The sequence below is a fragment of the Hetaerina americana genome, unplaced genomic scaffold (genome assembly GCF_022747635.1).
Source record: "Hetaerina americana unplaced genomic scaffold, ioHetAmer1.1.p SCAF_1, whole genome shotgun sequence".
NCBI classification, from domain to species: Eukaryota; Metazoa; Arthropoda; class Insecta; order Odonata; family Calopterygidae; genus Hetaerina; species Hetaerina americana.
Window position 1 is genome coordinate 34,508,515 of NW_027286069.1, and position 20,969 is coordinate 34,529,483.

General features: G+C 36.5%; 3 protein-coding genes across 7 annotated transcripts in view; 2 read left to right on the top strand and 1 right to left on the bottom strand.

Annotated features, from left to right (window-relative positions):
* LOC139690627 (organic cation transporter protein) overlaps positions 1-1,573 on the top strand; it is a 113,615-nt gene extending 112,042 nt beyond the window's left edge. Inside the window, exon 10 of the mRNA XM_071588115.1 lies at positions 314-1,573. Within this exon, the coding sequence (XP_071444216.1) occupies positions 314-607 (294 nt within the window). The 3' untranslated portion in view covers positions 608-1,573. The remainder of the gene's footprint in view (positions 1-313) is intronic.
* A 3,203-nt stretch (positions 1,574-4,776) lies between these two features.
* Positions 4,777-10,164, bottom strand: PSMG1 (Proteasome assembly chaperone 1). Of its 2 annotated transcripts, none has more exons than XM_071588127.1 (5): positions 9,888-10,158; positions 9,735-9,817; positions 9,440-9,645; positions 8,829-9,024; positions 4,777-5,273 (listed from the first exon to the last, which is right to left on the bottom strand). In XM_071588127.1, the coding sequence occupies exons 1-5, from the start codon at positions 9,977-9,979 to the stop codon at positions 5,068-5,070; spliced, it is 783 nt and encodes a 260-aa protein (XP_071444228.1). In that variant the 5' UTR covers positions 9,980-10,158; the 3' UTR covers positions 4,777-5,067. The 2 variants fall into 2 exon arrangements, with proteins under 2 accessions (XP_071444228.1, XP_071444236.1); XM_071588135.1 differs by lacking the exon at positions 4,777-5,273 and adding an exon at positions 5,349-5,473 and having other exon boundaries at positions 9,888-10,164.
* A 78-nt stretch (positions 10,165-10,242) lies between these two features.
* The window catches only part of S6kII (Ribosomal protein S6 kinase II), a 265,005-nt gene continuing 254,278 nt past the window's right edge, over positions 10,243-20,969 (top strand). Inside the window, exons 1-3 of one of the 4 annotated variants that reach the window (XM_071588185.1) lie at positions 10,328-10,366; positions 11,015-11,058; positions 16,624-16,671. Coding sequence is in view for 2 of the 4 variants with exons in the window: in XM_071588161.1 (XP_071444262.1) it covers positions 10,333-10,366; positions 11,015-11,058 (78 nt within the window). In the remaining 2 variants the exon portion in view is untranslated. Of the gene's footprint in view, positions 10,367-11,014; positions 11,059-16,623; positions 16,672-20,969 lie in introns of all 4 variants that reach the window. The other 3 variants (XM_071588161.1, XM_071588177.1, XM_071588169.1) reach the window with 3 other exon arrangements.

A 20,969-nucleotide genomic window follows, 5' to 3' on the forward strand; every position in this document is an offset into this window, starting at 1 on the left:
TCACAAGAGGTGACAGTGAAAGCAACATCTTTGAACTGTGTTAAAAAAATACGTTTTACTTTGCAAAAGAGGTCAAAACTATTCCTTTTGCTACAAATAAAATAAATATCTCATGCCAGTCTCTGTATTAAAAGAGTTAACATGATCACCAATAAACACAAATGCTATGATTAAGAATCCTATATCAGGGATGGATGGCATATCATTTTTGACAGTTTCTCCAGAATTGAATAAATCTATTGATATGCCCTCAGCCTAGATATCACATAAAAATCCTAATTTTGATGTGTCTCTATTTCTTCCTTGATCACAGGATTCAGTTGACACAAAGCTACCAACAACAATTTTTGCATTCATCTCCATTATATCTGGACTACTTTCTCTGTTATTGCCGGAAACACTTAACCAGCCAATGCCACAAACTTTAGAGGAAGGAGAAAGATTTGGTGTTGGTGATACGGCATGCAGTTCGTGCTTTGGAAAAAGGGCAGAAAGTGATGACAAGGAAGTTACTTTCACAGAAGAGAACCAAATGCCTCTTGCAAATGTGATTCCTAAGGAATCCAAAGATGCTTTGCGTGAAAGGAAAAGTTATGATATTTCTTAAGAAACACATAATGATGAGTTCTATGGCTGTTCACTAAACTGCCTGAGGCAAGTAAAGAAGTTGCTGTCTATTTGGCATCAAATGAATAATGTATGTTATCAAATCTTTTACTATTTGCCAAATTTGTTGTGCCTCTGAGACAGATGCCTCGTGTAATTCACCACTCTTAATCATTAAAGTTAGGTATCAGACTGATTCCAAAGGATAAAGGGTGATGAAGATTTATAAATGTCACCAGTCACTGGATATTTCAGAGAATATCAGTATTTTATATAAATGTTGCAGCTGCGAATATCAGCTGAAAGGTTTCCAAATCAAAACATCATTAAGAACTTTTAGCTAGTTCGCAAGGTTTACAGGTGGAACCTGATTGGGAGGGGTCACTTTTAGGCCAGTCTTTGGCTGGTAGCATTTACAGCTACCATGTTGCTTCAGGTGATTTTGCAAAGGTAATATCAGAGTACTATTTTTATGCTTGGATTATTAATGTTTTTCAATGTTTTTTACCTTAAATATTAGAAAAAGATAAATGATGACCTAATTAAAGCCAAAGTTAATGCTGACATGTGATGGAATTATGGTAAAATTGATTGTCCATGATGTATGTTGTGATAAACAACTGCCTTGTTAAATGGAACAGAATCCCTATTTGTTAAAAAACCACTTTATCTGTCCAGTTTAAAATGTTAAAATTATCATTTCAGATATACATATATGTACATATTTTCCATGAGAAAATCGTTTATAATTTCAGAAACTGTCAGTCAATTGATCATCATTCCTTAAAGCTAAGTAAGGCAAAACTTTAGCCTAGTTGCTAATAGATAGAAAACTTAATGGTGGTTGAATTAAGAAAACTTTTATTTATTTGTTTCAAGTTCTAATCATTTATTGTTGATCTGATATGTAATTTAAGAATGCTGTGAGAGTGCAGAGAAAGGAAATATATTTCTAATTTTTGCCACATTTTTAAAAGAAAATCTTATTCTGTTGGGTATACCAGATGGTGCTTATGCTGTTCTGTGGACCAAATTCATACTTACAATTTTCCTCCGTAGAACTGATATTACAATGCTAATATGCAGTAAAATCTCATTAGAATTATTTCCCCTGTGAAAAATTTCTGGCTACATTTCAATAAATTATCTATAGACGTGAAAATACCAATATACATATTCTTATAAGAAACCTGCACACATTACCCCAAACTGGTTACGAAGTATGAGCATTATATATAGATTGGAACGAGTTACAGTGATACGTTGTAAATTGTCAATATAGTTTTTAAGCGATGTTAATAATTCATTTTTAGTAACTTAACACCTGATGTAAATTTTGACTTATATCATATTGATATTTATATATATGATGTAATGAGTTTTTTTGTAAAGGATCTTGGACTACATTTCAGCAGTGTAATTGGTTTTTAGGCACTTAATATGAAGCAAATGGCAAGAAAAAGCAGACTGGAATATAATAATTTCTGTAAAGAAAGGGATAGGGGCATTTTTGTAAATTAGAAGTGAGCTAGTCTGACAAATATTTGGCTGGAAGTGACTCAGAAGGGATCTAGAACATCAAATGATGAGACAAGAGTGATTTCCAGGTATTAGTTAGGCTTACGCAAATTTGTTTTGTAACTTCTTCATCCAAGACTTGAAGAGTTACCACTGCAATTAAAATTCTCCGAATAACAAGAAATACTCCGTTATGACACTCAATGGCTAATTCATAAAGGTCTCTGAAAGTAAATATCTCTTTTTGTCGGTGAATTGCTGCAGATTTTAATTTACTCCAGACATTTTATGTTGGCTGCAAAATTTTGTGCATTAAAACAAAATCCATGTCTTTAAAAATGGGTCACGGTAGTCCAGGGGCAGAATGTTGGAATACTGACTGGAATGCCTGGGTTCGAATCCTGGACAAGCCTTTCTGGGCACCTGCAGCTCCACCCGTTATTTTGTTTATGGTTTTATGGTATACCCCCAATAGTTGGATGTTCCTCATGATCATAATTGATGCTAAGGTAAATAGAATATACAGTTTTATCTCTTATTCAGAAGTGGAATTTCTATTTCAGCGGATAATGAATATGCATAGTTGTGAACTATACCAGGACATTAAACAGCACAAATTACATCATTTTTACGAAAATGAAACAACAGAAAGGAGGGTTTATAGGTGGCAAAGATCAATACAGAGCCTGCAGCTGACTGGTAACCATGACAATGTTAGCACATACTAGCTGGAAATGATCCATCACCTATTCAGGTATTTGTAATTCAAGTGCTATTCTAAATTCTCTAAATATATTCAAGTCGCAAAGCATTCACTAGTTCAATAACTTTCTATAAGTTCATTTCTCCAAGAGCACAAGGTGCTGCGCCATCTCTAACTACTTATATATTGTTGATTCTTTAAAAGCACGGCTTAAATGATTGTAAAAACAGCAACTAATTTACAATTCAGTGTTTTTGATTATTACTCAAAACAACTAATACAGTTAGGATGGATTATGCAATTCTAGGGTATTACATTTTTATGCACACCGTATTTCAAAGAAGCAAATTTACCTTTTCAAACTCAAACCCTGATTATAATATCAAAAGATGTAACAATTGAAGGAAGGTTAATTTGTAAACATTCCTACCTAAATACGTACAGAACTAAGTCAAAGCTTATGACAAAATTAATTTATTTCCCAGATGTATTAAAATTATGATTGTGCACTACGAGTAAAAATAAGAAACAAGCTCATAAGGAATGTTTTACATTTTGGATTACAGGTGCCCAAATATAAGAGGAAATACAATAGTTAGATCATAAAATTTTTATCTGCATAATTAATTGTGCAATACCTTTTGTTATACTGCTAGCCCAAGTGTAACGCATGTGTTGTAGTTTCATTGATTTGTCTCCAAAGTTGAGTCACTGGGAACCATTTCAAATTGAAAAATTAAGTTCCTCAGTGGCAAGGAGGCAGTGCCAGAAGTGGAGGTAATGAGTGATGCCACATTGAAATTTTGATTTTGCTCGAACAAATTACCTCCTGATGTATATGGAATGCTACATGAGGCTTTAGGAGAGTGTTCTTCCCAGTAACACAAATAGAAGATTGGTTTAAAATGTTTAAAGATTGGAGACAGACAATTTCAAAGGATTGTAGACCTGAAGGGTAAACATGAGAACCATCCATGCCATAATTATTAAGAGCACTTTCAGAAATATTGAAAATTTCACTGGCAACACCTACTATTAGTAACAGAAAAATGCAGATGAAATGAGTTGGTACATGGGGGGTTCCATGAAATAATGAAAATCAATGTGAATTGATCCTATAAGTCCGTCGTGACTTTTTCCTGTTCCTAAATGTGAAGAAACAACTTCATGGAAAGTATTTTTCATCATCAGAAGCAGATGTAGGCAAACTGAACATAAAAAGAGACGTTTCAGGCGTGATATGGTGGAATATCATGATTAATTAAAAATAGCAATTTTCCACAAAAATGAAGTTTAATGCGACCGGTTTCAATGTTACTACATCATCATCAGGTGACAGTTAAACCTCAGAGTCCAGTATATATACGATTAAAGGCAAGTGAGGGGAGGGTGGAGGAAAAGAGGGGAATATATATACTGGACTCTTGAGGTTTAACTGTCACCTGATGATGATGTAGTAACATTGAAACCAGTCACATTTAACTTTATTTTTGTGGAAAATTGCTACTTTTAATCAAACTGAACATGTTAGAACTTGCAATTGCTGCCTCTGATGGAGACAAAACAATGAAACTCATGCTACAAATACAATGCAAATTAATTAAAACACTATTATTAATAAATTTTGGGAATAATAAAATAATGATAACCAATGATTGAACGGTCCGCTTATAAAAAAGATATAGAAAATATAAGTAGAAAATTTGTGTCTGAACTTGAAGAGGTAAGCGATCTGCCTTTGTTTTTAGAAAGATTAAGGAAGTTAATGGAAAAGCTCAAAAACATCAGGAAACTGAAGCTTTTCATATACAATGTGAGACCAATTGAAATTACATATCTCTACTGAGACATTTTTATTTTAAATAACATCAGCCCCTAGAATACACAAAACATAGATAGCTTCATATTTTGTGCCATCTCATTATAAATTTGAATGAAAAAATATAATCTCATGTAAATGCAAACAATTTATTCATACTTCAATATCACACAATATGTATATAAAAAGTAATCATATTTGAATGCACAACAATTAGAACAATTGTGACCTTTTCAAATAAATAAAACAAACAAATTCATGAATATGAAACTGAAGCACATGGTATCACTGAGGTAATAACAGCACGACAGGTATAAAAAATATATACATATATATTCACATTGGTGTCCTCACATGAAGGAAGAAACAAATACTCGCCCATATGAGACCACAAAAATATGTTTCTGAGGGAATCAAAACATCAAAGGTATAAATTACCAGCTCTGTGGGGAAAACATTCTGAATCACTGCCTTCATATTTTAAGCCAGTGACTGCACTCTCTAAGCTTTGCACTTGCGAAAAAAGCTTTTTCAATAAATCAAAGACTTCAGAATCAAACTCCTCTCTCAGTGTGTAACAAACATATAGGCATCCAGAGATTTTCTTGAGTTCACAAAACATCAGAACTGAAATGAAAAAAAAATCATCTTACAGATGAGATATTACACAAATATTAAACCAACAATGCTAATTACCCCAGATCTTGAGTTCACAAAATATCAGAACTGAAATGAAAAAAAAATCATCTTAAAGATGAGATTTATTACACAAATATTAAACCAACAATGCTAATTACCCCAGATCTTGAGTTCACAAAACATCAGAACTGAAATGAAAAAAAAATCATCTTACAGATATTACACAAATATTAAACCAACAATGCTAATTACCCCTGATGACTACAATGCATCCCCATTAAATTCTGTTTCAGATTACAACAAAATGAATATCACTTGAACATTGTAACAAAACAAAAGAAATGAAGTAAAAAGTTTTCTCTCAAATGAAATCACACCATCTGACCCTGAGGAGCAAATAGACTTTAATATTGTATTATTGTACATTACTGAAAGCTCCTTTGATATTAGATTCTTTTCTATTGGTGGTTTTGTTAGTTATTTGCAACATTCTTGACAAAACATTCAAAGAATGATTTTTTATATTAATCAGCTATTAGCAGGTTGGAATAGCAATCATGTATACATTAGGCAGCATGCTACGAAAAGGCAAATGTTATAGGTCAAAATATACACACCTGCCTGGTAAAGAGATATTTAATGTTGAATTAACTATGATGACACTAAACGTTTCTGAAGCAGAAACCTCATTAAAACAGGATGTCACTCAAAATGGCAGAAAAATAAGGGGTATAAATAATAAGGGTAGAATATATTGAAGATTTACAGGAGTTTAAAATTGTGAGATAGTTTATATCAAAAAATGATTAACATTGTTTGGGACGTCCAGTGGATGTGACTACGATCTAAATTATTGACACATATCCACAGTATGGTTTAGATTTACCGAAAAATCAACGTTTGCTAAATAGTTGAGGCCTCGGGTATATTTCAAGGTAGTGTTTTTAATTTTGATAGAAAAATAGCATGCAAAAAATCTTGACATGATGGGTGTTGCATTTGCTCTCAATGGAGAATAACTGTGTAATTAAGTGCTGAATTCAAAGTTTGGTTCGCCACTTTTCCGTTGCAATCCTGGTGAGTTTCTGCGTCTATACATAACAGTGGATGAAACGTGGATACACTACAACAGAGACAAAGGGACAGTCAAAGCAGTACGCTTCTAAAGGCAATCCGGCTCCGAAGAAGGCAAAGATGGTGAAACCAGCCAACACACGGATGACCATCTTGGTGTTTTTGGATGCATATGGAATCATCTGCATTGATCACTTGCTAAAAGGGCAAACTATTAATGGAGAGAAATATGTGCCGTTATTGCAATAATGGAGCGAATAATTCAAGAAAAAAATGTCCTTTGGCAAAGAAAATATTCTCTTCCACCAAGACAATACATGGGTGCACACCTTTGCAGTTTTTATGGCAAATGTTATGGAATTAAATTTCGAATTATTACAACATCCACCTTATTCACCAGATTTGGCCCCATTGACTACTATTTATTTCCAAACTTGAAAAAATGGGTCAGTATAAAATGATTCGTTGTGAATGATGAGGTTATTGCTCACTTATGCCTATTCTGATGACCTTCCGATATCCTTCTTTTTGGCTGACTTAAAAAAGTTGAAGAATGCTGGGGAAAGCGTATTGAGCTAACAGGAGATCGTTGAAAAACAAAAAACTACCCAAACTTATTTGTTTTCCTATTTTTTCTGAGGGACACAATGAATTGATCTGATGCTTAAAAACATTCAATGTGCCAGAAAAAACTGTTATAACATGAAATATTGGTTAACAAGTGTAATCTACACGAATTATGCCTGAGTGAACATTGGCTCACACAAGAAATTCCAAAATTATTACCAGAATATTACTAGTGCACACTGAACTTAATACTGCTATATCTGTGAAAAAATCCATGAGTGGGACTGTTTTCCAATTGATAAATCTACCAATTTTGTGCATTAACGACAATTTAAAACATTTGACAACAGGCTTAAGTGGCATGAATTAGAAGATGTGAGAACTGCAAGTGGTAAGAAGAATAGGATAAGAGAGATGAGGTATAAAAAAATAATTCACTGAAGGATCCACTAAATAGGTCAACCCCAAGATCTATATTTGTATATTCAATTATATACCGATGCCTTTCTATCAGTCACACCAGGTAATCTGCACAGAAGTGAATTTTAGAACACCTATAAACATGAACTTATATTAAGAATTGTAACATTTATGAACTGTTATCCTTTTTGGAGACCCAGAAAAGAGGCAATTACCAACAGGATCTCAAGGATTTGGAGCAATTAAAACACTGGCAGTGTTAATTTAACTCAGACTCAATTATATTCTGCGTTTGCGCACAACATAAAAATGATATCATGGTAGCATCGAACAACTAGTTGATCTAATGTTAGAGGTACAAAATGAGTCTCACCTCACAGTGGGGAAAACTCACACGGATATCAATCGATCAGAGGAGTGACTTCTTACTATAGATGATTCCTTATAAAGTTCCCATTTCTTTTGGTTAGCAGTCAATTCAAATTGTCAAACGCCCAAGTGTTGAGGCCCAAATATAAAAATTCAACTGAGGTGATATTGGCTGAGAGAGGGAGGAATTTTGCAGAGCTCATTCCCAGAGATGGGATTACTCCTTGGAAGAAACAAAGAGGCAGTTGCACCTACCAGTTGCGTGCATATGAATTTGGGTGGGCACCTGAGGTGGCGAGCCTGCTTGATATGCCCCAGAAATGGACAATGAAGAAGACCATGGTCATCCCTCCCGATATTGAAGGGGGTTTGTCCCTGTTAATATCAATCTGCAGCACTGTCACATTGGTACCTGCATCAAATCAATCTGCATCTTAACCTTGTACAAGGAGCAGGGTCAATACAATCACATCTTTATGCCCCTTTCAGGTGGCTGGAGATGATGTGAAAATTTCTCACTAACTGGGGAATGACAAAACAAGTTTTTTGTTTGAAAACTACAAATTTTATTTTGGTAACTTTTTCTCTTCTTACCCTCCACCACTTTGTTATGCCCTATGGAACAAGGATGTGCCACACACTGGGAAAAGATGATACTGCGGCACACCTGAAAGTATTGTTTTTGGTGATTTTAACCCAGAAAATAAGGAGGACATCCTACCTACCCAATCATTCTTTTCTCTCTATACTTTTACATTAATGGATTGCGCATCTTCAAATGCTGTTGATGTGGTGGCCAAAGGGAAAGAAATGTACCAAAGTTAGTGAAAAATAAGAGTAAGAATGATTTTGGCCATTGAATTTGAAGGTGTAAATTAGCCAACCTTCTGCTTATGAAGTAATATCATCATCTCCACACTTTTTGCTGTGCACAAAAACCTCAAATACAAAAGGGGAGAATATCAAATTGTCAATTCAACAAATGTGAATTTCTTTAAATGAAGATTATTATAATCAAGTTCACTTTGATGTCAAAAATATAGAGTTGTATTTTTAACTATCAGAGGATGGGCTACGGGAAAACCTGACAAAAAACCGATAATGCTGTATTACCTGCTGCAGCTACTCCAGTGACCAAATTTGGTGGTTCCATTTTAGGCGCTAACAATTCTTTGCCACTAGTAAGGTACTTGCTGTTACCCAATCCTTTTATAAATGGTGCGTCATTGGTATTCAGGGATAGATACTGAACAGCAGCAATGGACGCAAGAACAATAACTTCTTTAGACAGTTCTAAAAACTCATGCATCTGAAAGAGGATCAAATATTGAAGTTACGAAAAGTTCATATTTTTACAGACGTTCAGCTGAGGGCGTGCACGAATAATGTTTAAGTGGTCTAGCCACATTAGTTAACGCTCGATAAACTTTTATATCAGTTATTTGTATTTCCCCAGGTACTAATAAAGGACAGTTACTATTAAAAGTGTCTTGTTTATGTTAAGGCAAGATTATGAGCAATATGAGCATGATTATGAGCAAGTTATACCACTTATACACTTTGAAATCATGAATTATTCATAGTTTATAGGAATCACTTGTACACCAAAATAACGTCTATTTAAAAAGAAATAAATTCAACCACAAAAGAAAACAAGATCACCGGAGGGAAACGTAGAGGATTGAGTGAAATGTTACAACGAAATGAATATTAACTAGTTTTACCTTGGCTGTAAAAATATTTGCATGAGTTAGTTGCACGTCTGGACTGACTTCACAGAGGTAGACCCCAGTTTTTAACATATATATGCATGAAAATGTTTCTTTTCCATGTTTTACGATTGAGTATTCTCCATCATCTCTTTTATGGACTTGGCTTATCTTTGCGATAAGCTGCGGCGATGTCTTTCGGCGGAGAAAGGCGGAAAACGCTAATGCATCAAATTCACGATTATTACAACAATGTGGTTAAATACAAAATCTTTAGGACTACTGACTTACATGCTATTGAAATTCTTACCCCGAGAGCATTTTCCAGCAATTACAAAACACAAATCTACTTCATCAGGACGATGAGAGGATTCCCACGATATTTCATATTCACTGCAAGAGTTAAAAATATTTTAGCGAGATGCTTAAGGGGCATTAACAGAACTAGAATAAAACAAAATACCTTTTAAAAGCACCTTTCAATTCATCATCATTAATATCTTCATTGTATGCCCTTGAAGAAGTTTCCAAAACTTCACCGAAATAGGAGGCCATTTTCACACAACTAGCGCAGGGCTACCACATTAAAACATTTTTTGCATTAATCGAAGAGCCAATGTGAGGAATATGATCTTAGGGCACACCCAATTTGTTTTTTAATGTTGAGATATGTTCAAGAAATTATTAATTTTGAAAAACTATTACCAAATCCTATAAAAAGCCGCAACAGGTGTTACGTGTTTATTTTTTTGACCCTCAGATGTCACCGTAATAATAACGTAATGCGCAATCCGCTCGCCATTTTGAACTGGATATCCGGCTAAGACGGATGTGTATGTCGTGGAGTGGATCAAGGAACATTAGTGTAAAATTATAACAGATATGCCGCTGGCTCTTTTGGCAGACCCATGGCAACGTGTTCCAGTCAAAGAAGAAGTCGAGGTAAGAATTAAAATTTTTACTTAGTATTAATATTTAACACATCTTTGGAAAATGGTTACCAGTGTTGATTTAGGAAATAAAAGGACCTACTCTTGTGAAGAATATTTGGTGCTCTTTTGTCTGCATCACATATTAGCCCTTTTCATTACGTTTGTGCGTCTAAATGTGCTGTTGACATTCAATTTAGATACTATCAGTGCTGTGCCACTATTGGTTCTACTGTTTCAGACCTTTATTTTGGTCAGCTTGAATCCAAGCGTATTCTGATATCCGTTTTTCATGTCTTCACTAGCGATGAACAGTTTAGTTACCTTAACCGTTGTACATAAATTGCAATGAACAATTAATATTACCTGAATACTAGTGTCTTATCTACTAAAGAATTCCGCCTACGTGAAAGAAAACGAAGGCAAATCACTGTTGTTAGGAATGACTAGGATGTTTAGTTTACTCCTCCACTAATTTTTAATGAATGGGACAACCTTTTTATTTCGGTCGGTTGCTTTTTAATATTACGTGAGTAGTTCTTAGGCATTGATTAATGACTGCATCCAATAAACTAGTGCTTGGAAGCCTTTAATTGGAACTCAACCATAGTCTGTCACCGTCTGGAAATCCTAAATTATATTTTTCTTCCTTTAATTTCAGCCAATGGAGTGTCCAGGTCCATATCTGGACTGAGGATATACTCTGTAGGTATACATAGGCCCAGATACATTTTTGTACATGTGGGGGTACCTCTTCATTTGCTGGCATATGTTTTATTTCCATAGACCATGCATGAAAGTATATTTATTTATGTTTTTACCAGCATACATTGCTAATTTGATTTTCTGGCAGATAGATATTGGGAAGTGTTGCCCCCACTTTTTCGTGTCGCACACTTTTTTCAGTCCTCTATTGGCTGTAGACTACCTATCTTGTAGAATCTAAAGGGCTTTGCAATTGATCATTAACACTTTAAGCTTGATATGTCCATCTAGCTCACTTGAGTTTTCAAATGCCTACCACCACTTTTATTCCCTTTTATATATCGTTTTGAACGTGTGGGTAGTTAGCTAGCTGAGTGGCTTGGATGTTGAAGGTTTCTTCTGCTGCATGCAACTATATAATCTATATATATCTATACTGAAAGAATGTTACCTCGTTGTACCCAGATCTAAAATTACCATGTCGAAGATCTTGGGGTCATATGCATCTGAAAGCATTTTGAGTTTCATGTACCTGTTAGTCATTCTACGCTCTTATTAACATTTCGTCTGCGAATGGTAAATGTGTTTTCTCACCCCAGACTGACATGTTTTGGGAGTTGTCATTTCTAATGCACACCTTGAAAAGCATTCCATTCTAATACCATTGTCTCTATCCTCATTCTCTTAACTGTTCTGTCTTAAATCCTAAAAATAATTAATTTTGGGGAGGTTGAACATTTTGCTGTGGCAGTAGGTGAAATAATGTTAATAATGGTGGCCCTTGCAATGCCCTAGAAATTTACCAGTGTCACTCCCATTTATATTCCCGTCAAAATAAGGTCATCGCGCTAGAGAAATGCTTCTCGTAAACCGTGACTTTGTTGTGGTTTCAGGAAGTGGGCAACTTCCTTTTGAGAATTCAAAAGCGTGCTTTGATAAGGTTCTTTGCGACTCTGTATCCCGGCGTCGAAAAATTTCATCTTTGGTATTTATGCATTATCATTCAATAAAATTAAGCGATTACCGTCACTCTGTTTACCTCTACTTCCGTGACGTTTGAGCATGTAAACATCGTCCTGCATGCGTTTCGATGCTCTATTTCTGTACACATTTGCGCAAAGGTGAAAATATTAGCGCGAAGTACCAATGTGTGCTTGAGAAATAAAATGGGTCTGAAATACATTCGTTCAAATCCAAAGAGCAGAGATCGTGATAATGGGATCCGCTAGATCCCTAATTTACTCTCGATTTCTTGCTAGCATACCAGAATGTAGCTGGCCATACGAATCGCGAAACTTACTGGCACCCGCCTGCGCGATGCGTGACGTCAGGTAGGGGGAGTGTGCAAGGAAGGGGGTGGATGATAGAGTGGGGGGATGGAAGAGCACATGGAAGGCAGAGCTGCCAAATCATTCCTATTAACCCTGAAGAAGGCGCGTGGGCAGTTACGATATTCCCTGCTCACGGCAATGCTATGGAATGGTGACATGCTTTCGCGGAAATACATATGCTGTCGTATTTATTTTTACTCTTGCTGTATTGCTGTATCCCTTTGCACACATAATTGGCGCGGGGTATCTGTGTTTTTATAACATCATTCCACTGGAGAACTCGGATTATAATTCTCGAAAATAGTATTGTATTTTCATTTTCGAGTTTCGTAACTTGACATGTTTCCAAATGTACGTATATCAATGTAACGCATTGCTATCTTGTCATTATATTTTCAATTGTATTTTTAATCAGCCCTCCTGTGTTTGCTATTTTTTATGTTTTGATCAGTAGTGAAGACTTCAAAGGTACATGGCTTAAACAACCCTCACATAGTTGGTGCTAGTTACAGCCGTCAGGCACACGCCTTGAATTAATTCCAAAATTTGTAGACAGCTACACTTCAATGAATGAAGATTTTTATCTACTAATTGATTGTTATTATTATATCGTTTAGGTAAATTAATATTCATGCATATCGCTTCTCATTTTTATGTAAACAATACATAATACGAAATGAAACCAAGAGGACACGTATTTCTACCATATGCTTTTAATCATTCCCATTTATAAGGACTGCATAAGTAAGTATGCTACGGATTAGAATTTAAAATTATCATCTCTGTGGCTCTCTAATGAAATTTGATTCTTTTTAATTTTTTAAGATAAAGAGATGAAGTCCATATTATAATTTTTGTGCCGGTATTTTATTTATTATGTTATATTTGATACTACTGTAAAGTAATTTTGCTCAGTTATTAATTATTCAGTTTCCTTTCCTATTTTCAGTATAAATTACCGTGAAATATGTGAATTTTCAGTCAAGGAGGAGAAGGAAAAAGAGAATTTTAAATTAGTAGCGAAAGAAAGTGATCGCATGTACCCTGGTGGGCCCACGCTGCGTTCTTTCTCCCCTGCGCTGAATATGTTTTTAAGACAATTAGCCATTTTACCGGCAACTGGCCCCTGCGCAAGTGCAACCAAGTTTTGGAAGACGTTTTTTGTATGTTGACTCTTCGTAGCCGTGTGATTTCTGGAATTACATTTTCTATCGCTGCGTATTTTATTTCATTTGAAATTCTGGTGCCACCATATGCTATTGCTAGGTTCGGCTAGTATCCCAAGGAATGATCCTTCGTTTTATTGCTGTAGGTCTAATTTTTTAGAAGTGGAAACTATTCATATTTCCATTTCCCTAGACGTCGAAAAATATGTCCGTATTGAAGGCCGGTAAGATGCATGCATACAGCGATGTTAAAGTGCAAGTAATTACGGATCCATTTCTGTGACGGAGTTGTTTTTGAGAATAATGTTCCTACGCGTTTTTGATTAGGCGATACCGCCGAAAATTCTGATAGACCCCATGCTACTATGTAATCTCTACTAGCTCTTGCGTTCGGTGTCGTGCGGATTTTTATAGGAGTGGCAAGAGGGGAGGTGCGCCAAGCGAACTTCTATGTTTACATTTCCGCCCGGTTCTCTCTTCTTCCCCTCCTCGACTCTTGCTAATGATCTCTCTCGCAAGCAAGCGATGGCGAAGATTTCTTTGAATTTCATCGAAATCAATATAGTGGCATTACGTGATATAATTAATTTCCGTGTGGCCCCGAAAGGAGATGATGTGTCGGTGCCTCTTTCCCCGATCAAAACCCTTTCAAGCCCTCTTCAAGTTCTGAAGCCGGTTTTCTCCCTCATCGCAATGTCGCTCCTGTCCATTTTATCTGATAAAATGATTTGGAGAATGCCCTGACATGCGGATCTGCATATCAGTCGTGTTAAAAATTAATTCTTAGCGGCATTAATCACGAATGTGAGCATAGGCACTGAGATAGAACAACACGGTTAATTTTGAAACGTAAATGAAATTCTTTTTCAAATCAGCTGGTGATGCACTTACGTTTGCTTTCCCATAATGTGATGAGATAAAACTGATGAAGAGCTAGTTGTAAATGACGTGGATGAAAATGGGGAAATGGGGCTGCTGGTGAATCGTAACAAGATCATGGATCAGAAAGGCTCCGCTGAAAATGGTTTAAAGAAAAAATGTTTGAAGAAGGTCCGGATTTTTTGAGGTGGTAAGTCATTTTTGGCGATTGGCGCTCTTTGGGAAACGCTCATTTTGCTTACATCATGTTGATATACTGTCTGAAATTGATTACTGGTTACAAGTGTGGACAATTATTTTTTGGGGTGGAGAAAACCCACAGGAATCGACTGTATCCCTTATAAAGATATCTATGGCGACAGTAAAAAGCGCGCGTTCGCGGTCATTGGGTCTCTTGGCCTCTGCTATTTACCCTCCATTGAAAGCAGTCTGCGAAAAGAAAATTATGATAGTCCAGTAGGTCATTCCTACCTAAGGAGATAACGAACACACGACCTTGAGGGCAGCTACTGAGCGCGCAATCTGCAGTTGGTCGCCTGTAAGGGAACGGACAGCAAAAGAACAAAACGGCAGCGTAAAATCGAGGAAACATTTTTATGGAGGATGGACCCCTTCACCACGTCATGCGGTGAGACCAAGGGAGTAGTGTCCCTATATTTCATGAATTATGAGGACAGAATCTTTCCTGCGCCTCACCGTGCCAAGAGTTTTTTCCCTCCCGCGCGCCCTTAAGGAAGCCTCAAGCGAGTGACCTTACCCCGAGTTCCGAGAAAGGAATGGAAGGTCGTTCGCGGGAAGAAAGATGTATATTTACATTTTCCGTGTTAATTGTATCGGTAATTTCAGGTTTTTCGAAAACCTAACCTGCGTAGCATTCATTCGGTTGCGGTTATTCCGCATTAATTCCTCCGGTTTTGTCTTCATTTTGTCTTCATTTAGGTACTTCCAATGCATCATGCATTTCTTTTAAATGCCGGTACAATTTTTCGGCCGTATTTTCATATTAATTCGCTTTAAAAAAACTTCTGTTGCGTTTAAAAATTTTCGCGTATTCAAATGGTATGTGCAGATTTGAAAGAAAGAACAAATTTAATCACCGCCTTCCATGAATTACTAGAGATATTCGCTGTCATTTATGAGTGATTGTCGAGATAAAAATTGGGTTGACTTATTTCCTAATTAGTATTATAAGGTCAGAAACGTCAAAAAATCAGTTTCTCACTAAAAAAATTACTAGCCACGTTGCCACCTTGAGATTGCTCATTCATCTGTAAAATACCCCGCGAGCTGCCTCATTGGACAAGTGGCGGTGGCTCTGTTAGGTCACCAGGTTCGGAAGTGGAGAAGTGTGTAATGACCTTTTTTGTGCGTGTCGAAACCCTTTATTTATCAATTTCCCGCATAAGTCCTCCGTTGTTATACTTTTTTAGTTCTAAATTTCCGTGCTCGGCTTTTCGCAAATAAAAACAATTTTTTTTGGGAAAGAGGAGCAATATTTTTTATGTGCGGTCTCCCACTTCTTACCGAATACTCTGGACCACGGGCGTCATGAAGCGTTATTCCATCTCCGCCTATCAGTTGGTCAGGGTTCGATTTCCGTGTTTAGGAAAATCCGGCGTGTTTACGAATTCACAACGTAAATATAAAGCTCCTGGATGACAGTAATGTTAAGCGTGTGGATTGGAAGCTATTACAAGTGTCGGCAGTCCTATTAATATCGTGGGGATAGCAAATATTTTTGAGATTAGCCGGAAGTCTCTCTCCAAATGACGCGCAGACCTTATTTGCACGTATAATAGTTGGTAGTTCTCGATATTTCGCTGCCGGTTGTTATTTAAACAGAAATATTCTTATTTTTTTCCTTTATTTAATCTGTGTATTGTGTAAACATACCATGTCAGGGTCAGAAACACCTTTGTCTATTTGAATATGTACAATGATAAACGAAATATTCTCTTTGGAGGGTATTTTCGCTGCCTGCAGTCAAAAGAATACGCTGTCAAATGATGCTTTTCCATTAGTGTGTGCGAAGATAAAAACAATCACAATATTTCATAGTCCGGATGCTAATGCTTAAAAACTTCCGTTTTAATAATTTCATTAATACCTTTTAAGATGATTGTGATTACCATAGTTGCCAAAGAATAATATAATTGCCTAATGATAAAATTTTTGTGAATTTTTTACAGCGATAAAACTTTTCCGGGTCCCCGCAAAAGATTATTTCTTTGTATCAGGTGAGCATGTCGAACTTTTACACTTCTACATGTTGAGGATATTAGTGGCTTGCTGTAATTGTTTTTAAAGAATGTTGATGAGCATTGCTACTTTATGCAGACGCTTAATTGCTATTATAGTCGTTGAATAGTTAGGTTGTTTTGAGTAAGAACCCAAAGCATTTCCTTCTCATGATGCGTGCGTTCATATTTCTTCGCATACCGTGGCGCACTTGTTGATTGATTATCCTCATGGAAGTGACAAATGCATTTAAAAAATGTTCCCAACTTTGTTATCTTTATTTAAATGTTGTTTGAACATAGTCTTTATGTTGGCCATTATCATTAATTGTTCCCTATTAAATTGGATTGGGATTGTGAGTAAATTAACGAGGGAAAATAATCGACCAGTCTGTTTTCGAAAGAGCATTGGTGCTAGAAATTGCTTGGCCTCCGCGGTGTTTTGTTTATTTCCCGTGAATAAGATTTGAACGTTTGTGCTTACTCTCAGTGTAGGTGTGCATAGTCTAGAAATACGTTAGTAGTGTTTAGTTGCCATTAGTCAATATGCTAGTTATTTTACATTTTAGTATTGGAATTTTACCATCTGAATTTTGATGTTTTTTTAAAGTCTGAACGCATTATAAGAAATTAACTTCAATATTAACGAGAATCCGAATCTAGTAAATATTTCGAATATTTTCTGGATGTATACGATTTTGGGACGTAAATATTCTGGTTTAATGCCACTTAAAATTATTTTCTAAATAAAAAAGTCCATTTTCAGTTAAAATGTTCTAATAGTAATTTTGATTTGAAACTAAGCAATCCCTCTTTCTTTCGGATAAAAAACGCCAGGGTAGGCGAATGTTTCCTTAATAATTTATCATCACTTCAAATTAATTTAATCGCTAGGGTCATATTTTTCATTTACTCAATTATGGAGGGATATTGAAGCTGCGCTGCTCACATATCTCTGCTAATAGTCGACGTTTGCGGACACAAGTTGTTACCGCGTCCGAAGGTAACGCAAGCGGAATAAAAAATGTTACCTCAAGTGTGAGGTTTATGGATTAGGTTCACTACAAACAGTCGTCGGCTCCAATAGAGTTCACTAAAACCTGACTCTTGCCAAATTAGGCAGATGTATCAATTTAGTTTTGGTTTAGCGCTAAAGTCTCCTTTATCGTGTGGGTTTATTTCCCATGAAATTGCTTATAACTCGAAGGAATCGTTATGTAGGGCCATTTATCGCAACCTCTAACCCAATTTTCAGGACCAACGTACGTGAAAAGGTCTTACTCGCGTGGCCGAAATGTATTTTTCCATCCGCGGAACGCATGGCCGTGCTCTTTTTTTTCTTAGCGCGCGCTAATGATGCACCCTTGTTAGAGTGCATGGATTATTATAATCTGACGATTGATATTCACTTTGGATGTAAATGAAACCATTGACCATTTTTGGGCCATTCTTAAACGAGCAATAGGTCAGAAGCGTAGAAATGGAGTGAGAATATTTATCAGCCAATCGTCGCGGCGGCGGGCGTCAGCAGCATGTGTATGGAGACGGTTTGTGTTTTTTGTTTTATCATTGCCTGCTATCATGATGTTTCGGATTCACAATGCCTTTGACAATTGAGATAATTCAAGTGTGTACTTCTATCTTAAAGCATTGAGTCGACTATCAATGTGTTGACTTGGATCTTCCGTACCAATTTTCCTCCACGGTGATGATTTGACCACTTCAGTTAAATTTATACGAAGAGCATTCATTTGTTCCTTAAGGAGACTTTACTTCATGCGGTTGGTTCTGAGTGAATGCAATCAATATGTATCGGATAGACGCTATTTCAATTTAGTTAGACCGCGATTTAAACAAGAGGGGAGTATTTTAGACTTAACGGCGACAGTGGCAATTAAGAGATTATATTAGCCTTAGGAAAATACAGTAATTTTTTGATTATCTTACTACAGTGATTCTCAAATATTTTGTTCACGCCCTTTCACCATAGTTTAGAATATCGTTGCCCATTTCCAAGATAGGTGATCCAACTGAAAAAGTGTATTCCAAATAATATGCGTGTATCGATTTTAATCTGTAACCTTCAATAAACTCAAGTATTAAAGAATAAACTAAAAACAAATTGTATTTTTACATATTGTTCATAATATATAGGATATTACCCTTTGCTTACCCTTTGCTTACCCTTTTTCATTCACCATAAAATACCCCAATTTTGTAATTATCCCCTTCTTGAGAACCCCCGTCTTGGGAGAAGACTAAATGGAATGTGACGTAGTTACTACGTAAACTAGGAAGGGAGACGATTCGCAAACACGAAGAGTGTAAGCGAGACCATTACTTACAGAAATGTTAAGGATACTCGCGATCGCTCCTGACACTGGTCAGATAAAGTGTGCAGGAATGAATATTAATCGGTGGATCCGACCGCGGAACGAAAGAGGAGTGGAGCATTTTCAATAAACGGAACTTGTTGCCGTCCGTCTTACGAGCACTTCGTAATTCTACGCACATATCCAATATTAAATTCTGGTGCTGAATGATGAAACGAACTTCGTAATATTCCACGCCACGTTAATAAACCTTGACTGATTTCGATATCTTCACACCTTCCTCAAGATGAAAATAAAATGTCGAAAGTTTTAGACACCCGTCGCCTTTGGCAAACCACCACGCCATTTAATCGGCTCTTCGTATTTACACACGAGAAATCTCTCGCCCGCGACATGAGCGGCGGCGATTAGCGATTTAATCGCTCTGTGTAAATATAGATGAGGGAGGCTAACGGAAAATCCTGTACTCTAACCGACTGTCAAAAAAATTTGCCCCGTTATTCGCTGAAGTTTTTCATTATAATTGTGCTCTTGTTCCGATCGCGAATAATTCGATGGAAAAGCGTGTCACTAAACCGATTTGTCATTCCACGGATGTTCATTATTTGGCTAATGTGTTGCTTGGATTCCAAATATAATGTGAGATTTTTAATAATTCATTCCACGTCACGAAAAGTTTTGAATTAATGGTTGTATTCCAAGTCTAATAATTTTTCGTCTTAAATTATTTTACTCCGGTACGCCCCACATAACTGCTATAATGTTGACTAATTATTGGTAAGCGAGAAGGAAAGGGCAATTTTTATTATAGGTAATCTACCGGTTAAGGTTTAATTGGATCTTCTTCCATTTTAATTCCTTAAATGTCATATTTTTATATGCACTCCAAGCTCTGCATAGTTCAAGTTTGACTTTGCTCGTAATAAATGACGCGTCTCTTTATTTTTTAGTCAGTAACTATCCGCTATCGATTCAATTAATCCCGTTCTTGCAGTCGACTTGTCAATTCATTTTTCCCAATCCTCACCCTGTAGTATTCATTTCTGGACGAGGGGGGTTTGGATTTGTCTCGAAGGAACTCGTATTATCCAAGGAATGCGGAATCGATTTAGGAATTTTCGTTATGTTGAAAAATATTTTCGTGTCAAAAGGCCTCTTGCATTAACTGTCTGAATCTGGAGAATGAATGGCAGTTAATGGAAAGTTCACCAAAGAAAGCGGGGTTTCAATTTTCTCGGAATCTTCCTCGCCTTCTTATCCTCTCCACTCGGCCGGGAAGGTACGAGGACGGCTAAAACATCAAAGCCTAGTCGCTTAAACCTAGTTTGTTTTATCGGGATATTACTGTGGAATTTGCAACATTGTTATTCAAAATAAACATGTTCAACCTGATAATATTAAATGCGTATACATTCTGCCGAATGAAGTGCCTTCCATAATCTTATTACAATTGAAAACAGTTTTGTCCTCCTTTTCTCCCGTCAATGGTATGGCTCGTTTGGAGTAAATAAAAGGGCACTCGTGTGGGATTAACACGTAAAAATTAGTCGGTGGCTCTATACTCTGGGGAATTGTCGGCTCCTCGGTATCGCCATCTCTCTGGGAGTGGATTATCACGGGAACATTTATTACGTCACGATCGTCGTTATTCTTCAAAGCTCATGGGAGTTCTTTACGCACTCCAATTGAAATAAAGACCGGCGGTCAATTACCCCGTGGTGTCATTCAGAACAGCCGGCGACAAGAGTTAGGCCATGCGCTGACAGCTTCTGACCATTACCTCACTGCGGTGCGGGTTCTTGTGTGCACCCGCAAACTTGCACTTCTCGAAATAGTCACCTCCCACCTTTCCCTTAGTTCCAGTGAGGTCAATGACCTTGGAACTCTCTTGTTTATATTCTGTCGCGAGAACTGACTACTGCCAAAATGTGACCCCATTGGGTGGTCAGATTCGTATCAAAGTTT